At 52.1% G+C, this 5,551-nt stretch overlaps 1 protein-coding gene across 1 annotated transcript; it reads left to right on the top strand.

Annotated features, from left to right (window-relative positions):
* The first annotated feature begins 621 nt into the window (after positions 1 to 621).
* Positions 622 to 5,295, top strand: AQP2 (aquaporin 2). Its single transcript, XM_085315678.1, has 4 exons — positions 622 to 984; positions 3,284 to 3,448; positions 4,211 to 4,291; positions 5,080 to 5,295. The coding sequence occupies exons 1-4, from the start codon at positions 622 to 624 to the stop codon at positions 5,293 to 5,295; spliced, it is 825 nt and encodes a 274-aa protein (XP_085171804.1).
* The last annotated feature ends 256 nt before the right edge of the window (positions 5,296 to 5,551 follow it).

Here is a 5,551-nt window from a genome sequence, read left to right as displayed (position 1 = left end):
ATCAGTCATGCCAAGATGTTTGAGGTTGTTCATCTATGTATTGGGTAAGACCCATGAAACATGTTGCACTTTTATTCCAACAGAGGGTCAAGAAATAAAGGTTTAGAAAAACTTATAATTTGCAGAATTTAGTAAAGTTCAAACCTGAGCCAACAGCATCAAAAGTTAGTCATTGGCCTACARTGGGCACAGTTATGTGCCCCATTTGCTTTCTCTCCTTCCCCTGCAGCCAAGTGATAGGGRTTGGGGAAAAAGAGGAGCAAAAAGTGATATTGGGAATATAGCCCCTGTTAAGAAAGCCCTGGAGAAAATGAACCAAGTTYCACGACATTGCTCAAGGCTGATTTATGACCTCCCAAGGGTGGCGAACGCTGCATTCCCCAGCTTAATGGAGGGGGCAGAGTCTGAAGTTCCCTCAGCTGGAACACAAATGAGGGAAAGCATCAGGTTTCCTGGGACCATGATCCCACCTCCATCGGTAGGAGATCCTTTGGCATTCTGCATCCATATATATATATGCCGTCCTCCGTCATCCTCTCAGGACCCAGCAGCTGCAGTAGACATTGCCTGAAGACACTGCAAGTAGAGCCAGTCCCTACAACCACCGACAAAAACTACTCCATGATGTGGGAGCTCCGTTCAGTAGCCTTCACTCGGGCTGTCTTTGCAGAATTTCTGGCTACCTTGATCTTCATCCTCTTTGGTCTGGGCTCTGCTCTGAACTGGCCCTCAGCTTCCCCCAGCATCCTTCAAATTGCCCTGGCTTTTGGCTTGGCCATCGGCACGTTGGTCCAAGCACTGGGGCACATCAGTGGAGCTCACATCAACCCAGCAGTGACAGTGGCTTGTCTCATAGGCTCGCACGTCTCCTTCCTCCGTGCTGTCTTCTACGTGGTGGCCCAGCTCCTGGGGGGTGTCGCTGGTGCAGCCATCTTACATGAGATCACCCCACCAGATGCCCGAGAAGGCTTGGCCATCAACAAGGTAAGACTTCAGCCKGTGGATGGGCTGGCAGAGTAGGAAAGATTGGGCAGGGATTTTGGGAAGGCTGAGGGATGTGAAGAAAGGTCTCGTGGCCAGTAAGGATCCTGTTTATTTTGTTTGGGTGGTGTGTTTGGTGGAGACCAAAGCTGTGAGGCTACCACATCCAGGGTCTTTCCAGGAGCAGTGAAGAAGCCAGGAGTCCAGGCTGCCCCCTGCACTTTTGGGGACAAAGGCAAAGGTGTGATTCAGCTGGCCACATAGGTACCTGTCTTGGGAGGTGAGGCCGTCCTCATCTCAATTTTGTTTAAGGTTGTGCCAAGGAGGATCTATATTTTGAGGAGACCAAGGGTTAGGGAAGGGCAGAACCAAGTGCATCAGCTCTCTGTTCCCCATGCCCTAAGCACACGGCAATGGTGTCCTGAGCCTCTGAGACCAGCCCAGGTCCAGGGACCTGGTCTAGGTCTAGGACCTGGGACGTAGATCGCAGGACATAGCTAGGCTGCCACCACGAGATTAGCATCAGGACACGCTGCGGTGCCCAGAATGGCCAGGTCACTCTGTTCCTGGGAGCACCGGGGCTCCTGGGGCCTCTTCGCCCACCGTTCATCCTGCTTGCCCGTCTCAGCGTGGGAACAGGCAGCCTCTTCTTCCCCTCCGTTTTATCTCTTGCCAGTATGTACAGGCTGCTGGTGCTGTGCCGGATCCCTTGGCGCTGGAGATGGTGTGACAGGTTTTTTTGCCTGAATCCCAGCTTTTCCGTAGATAGCACCGCTCATTCTGCTGTGTCCCATTGCAAAGAGGACACAAGAGCACCAGATCCAGCTGGTTTATCGCAGCGCCTGATACACGTGCATGCCCCGGCAGCAACTTCGCCCAGCTACCGAAGCGTTGCAAGGATCTGACCCTGCTTTCAGACGTTGTGCAACTCCGAAACACAGAGAGAAGCGTTCAGAGGATATTGATTTGCAGGCATGAGAAAAAGGGCAAAATTGGGAAGCTTAGGAAGCTGTGAGGAGACCCTCCCRGTGGTATCCCGTCCGGAGCTCCCACATCCCCTTTTCCACCCATGCGAAGAGGTAGAAATAATAAACAGAGGGAAGGGAAAAAAAATAAGTCACGGGGTTCACTATCACCTCGCTTTTCCCCGAGCCCCACGGCTCGTCTTCCGGGGGATGCGTGCGGCCGGGTCCCCCGGGCAGAGGCGCCGCGGTGGGAGCAGGAGGGCGGCACGCTTCGGCAAGCGGCGCACCGAAATCCCCTGCCGCCCAGCAGCCGAGGAGTCGAGCCCAGCAGCAGGGAGGCACTGCCAGGACCCGGCTTCGCTGCCAAGGAGATTAGCACAGCCGAAAAAGGGATTGGGGATTAATCTGGAGAACAAGGCTATTTAGACTGATAATAGCCGAGGTTTACTCAACCCGACAAAACAAGTAGGAGTTTTAGGAGAGATTTCGAAAACACCCAGCCCGGTTGTTTTACAGCTTAAAAACTAAGAGGGAGGGGAAAAATATAAAAAAAAAAACTTTGATTTTTTCCCCTGTGGGTTCTTCGTCTCGTAGCCACCTGCACGAGTTATCCCGCAAGGGACAGGGAATATTGGAGAGAGGAGAGCAAGCAAGGGTAGACCTGGACCTCAGGCAGGCGGGCGATCGCCGCGGTCCCGGACGGAGCCGGGCGCACGGGGCAAAGCGCTTCACGGGGCCGATCGTGCCAGGACGGGCCAGGAAAGCARAGAGAGCGAGGAGGGAATGCAGATGGGCAAGGACTGCGACCGGCAGCTCCCCGGCACGGCGGCGCCGCTGCCGAAGCCCTCGAATCTGGATTAAAATCTGTCAAGGAATAAAACAGTGCCAGAAAGCAGAGTTTGAGGAGAGGAGGATGCAGGAAATCACATCAAACCTGAAAAGTTCTTGCAGTCAAAAGTGGGAGGGAAAAAAGTGGGAAGAGAGGATTTTTCTTCTTAATGCCAAAACATTTCTTTTTTTGACAKTTTCAAAATGCAATGCATAAACTTTTCTAGAAGATATTTGTATTTAAAAAAAYAAAAGAACCTGAGAGGAAAAGAAGGGTGGGGGAAAAAAGGGAAATATCCAGAGAAACACCACAAAAACATTTCCTGACGCGTCAATAAAACATTACCTATTGATCCACTTCYCCTTTTCCCTGGGAAAAATTTCCTCTTCTTCACTTTCATACSAAAAATCTCCCTTATTTCCTATATCCCTTTGGGCTCCTCCTGAGTTTCCCCCTGCCCCGACATTTCCAGCTCAGTCACCAAACTGCGACTTTCCTCCCCTTCCAGCTGCACAACGAGACCACGACAGGGCAGGCTGTGACCGTCGAGCTCTTCCTCACCTTCCAGCTGGTCCTGTGCGTCTTCGCCTCCACCGACGAGCGACGGGAGGACAACCTGGGATCTCCCGCCCTGTCCATCGGCCTCTCTGTTGCCGTGGGACATCTCCTTGGGGTGCGTAGAGCAGGTKAAAAGCCAGAACAGAGCTATAGTGTGAGCTTAGCTTTTACTAGACACGACCCTGTTGGGGCTCTGCTCCTCCTGGAGTCCCTCCGGGAGCTCRCGAGCCACGAATCCAGGGATCAGCCCTATCTTGGATGCTGGAGTGAACGCATTAGCAAATGAGGCTCTCAGGACTGTATTAATTACACACTAAGTATTCGGGATGAGTGGCCAGGGAAAACCCTCCCAGAGGACTTTTGCTGGGAGCAGGTGTATCAGGAGGAACAAAGCAGCCCTTGACCCTCTCAACTTCTCAGTGCCTGCATTAAAACAGTAAAATTTTACACCACATCTTCTCTCTCCAATGATCTGCAAGTCCTAGTGTCTATGGGGCATTTTTTTCCGCTGTCTGTAGTGATAAGGAGCAGCAATTTGCTCCAGAAATAGACACTGCTTGGCCCAGCCGTCACTATCACGGTGCAGGGCACCTCACTCAGCCAAAGGTGCTGGAAGCGAGCCACGGCGGAGGACTCCTCGCTTCGCCTGCACCAGTTGCACCATGCACGGTGCATATGTGCTCACGCAGAACATGCACAAATAAAGGCAACTCACATGAGCTGACTCAGGTGCTAGAAGTGACCAACATCCCTCTTCCTGGAATGACACGAACGAGGACAAAATGTCAGCGTGGTGAATGAATCGGGCTAACACACCAGAGCACTTAAAAATGAGGTAAAAGGGCTTCACGCTAACCGGTGYGTCCTTTCTCTTTAGATCCGCTACACTGGCTGCTCCATGAATCCAGCCAGATCTTTCGCCCCTGCTGTGATAGTCGGAGATTTCAGCGACCACTGGGTAAGAATTCAGGTTGCACCTCCCATCGCTGCAGATCTATGGGCCGTTTCGGYTGGATGAGCCCCCCGGGTTACTGATATTCCTAGAATGCCAAATAGCCAGCCAAATTCCTGGCATTTCAGTGCCGGCTCCCAGCTGGAGGAGAGATATAGAGATTAGCAGAAAGAGGTGGAGCCACTGGCTTCTTAATTGGCTTATCTAAAGCAGGGTGAATTGCAACAGGAAAAGGCTGCATCATTTGTTGACCTTGATCTAGCAAAAGAAGCAAAACCAATGGAGAGTCGAACTCTTGCCATACTGGGAAGCTTTCCTGGTTCCAGTTGGATCTGGGCTTGTATTTTSCACTAGCTCCTTCAGGAGCTCTCCCAGACATTTCCGTTTGCAAAGAGCATGTTCAGAGTAGGATCTGCGGTCATTTGGAATAACACGCTCAGAGGTGTGCAGCCCAAACTGGTGGGCTCCTCACCACTCTTAAAATGCATAAATGGGTAGGAAGACACACCTATCATTAATGAAGATCACACAGCTCTGACTCAGAACATAGGAGGAAGCGATTGAAGGTGATGGTTAGATGTATTCAGGCACCACAGCTATGGACAAGAGTTCAAGTCAGCAGTGATGGCTGAGGAAAGCAGGGCTGGCGTCTGTATTTTGCACCCAACAAACACAGTATAGGAAAGTCTTTACATAAGCCCCCCATAATGCTCTTCAGAGACCTTGACTCCACTCCAGCCTCAAAACACAAGCCAATTTTCACCCCCTCAATCCTTCTCTTTCTCCTTCTCCAGGTCTTCTGGGTGGGCCCCTTGGTCGGAGCAGCAGCAGCCTCAGTGATCTACAATTACATCCTCTTCCCACAAGCCAAAACCTTCTCGGAGAGGCTCGCCATCTTCAAAGGCTTTGAGCCAGAGGAGGACTGGGAGGAGCGCGAAGCCCGCCGGAGGCAGTCTGTGGAGCTCCATTCCCCGCAGAGCCTGCCAAGGGGGATGTCGGAGAAGGTGTAGACGCACCTCGCCCCGGACTGAGAGAGGAGCTGGGGAAAACTCGGACGTCCGTTTTAGAGATGGCACCTGGTCAGATGAGCGTTTCGCCTCTTCCTTCTCTCCCCTCACTTTGCTGGGGATGTAAACTGGACTCATCTCCCCGGGGAGATGCACACCGACAGCTCAGCTCACCTTCTGTCAGTCAGTTTTCCCTGTGGCTGCCAGTTTTCTAACTCAGGGGAAAACGGCATTAAACCAAAACAACCAGTGTAGCAAC

Source organism: Rhea americana, unplaced genomic scaffold (genome assembly GCF_003343005.1).
Source record: "Rhea americana isolate MKP2758 unplaced genomic scaffold, rheAme1 scaffold_435, whole genome shotgun sequence".
Taxonomy (NCBI): Eukaryota; Metazoa; Chordata; class Aves; order Rheiformes; family Rheidae; genus Rhea; species Rhea americana.
The sequence above is the reverse complement of the archived record's forward strand: the minus strand, read 5'-3'. Positions and strand labels throughout refer to the sequence as shown.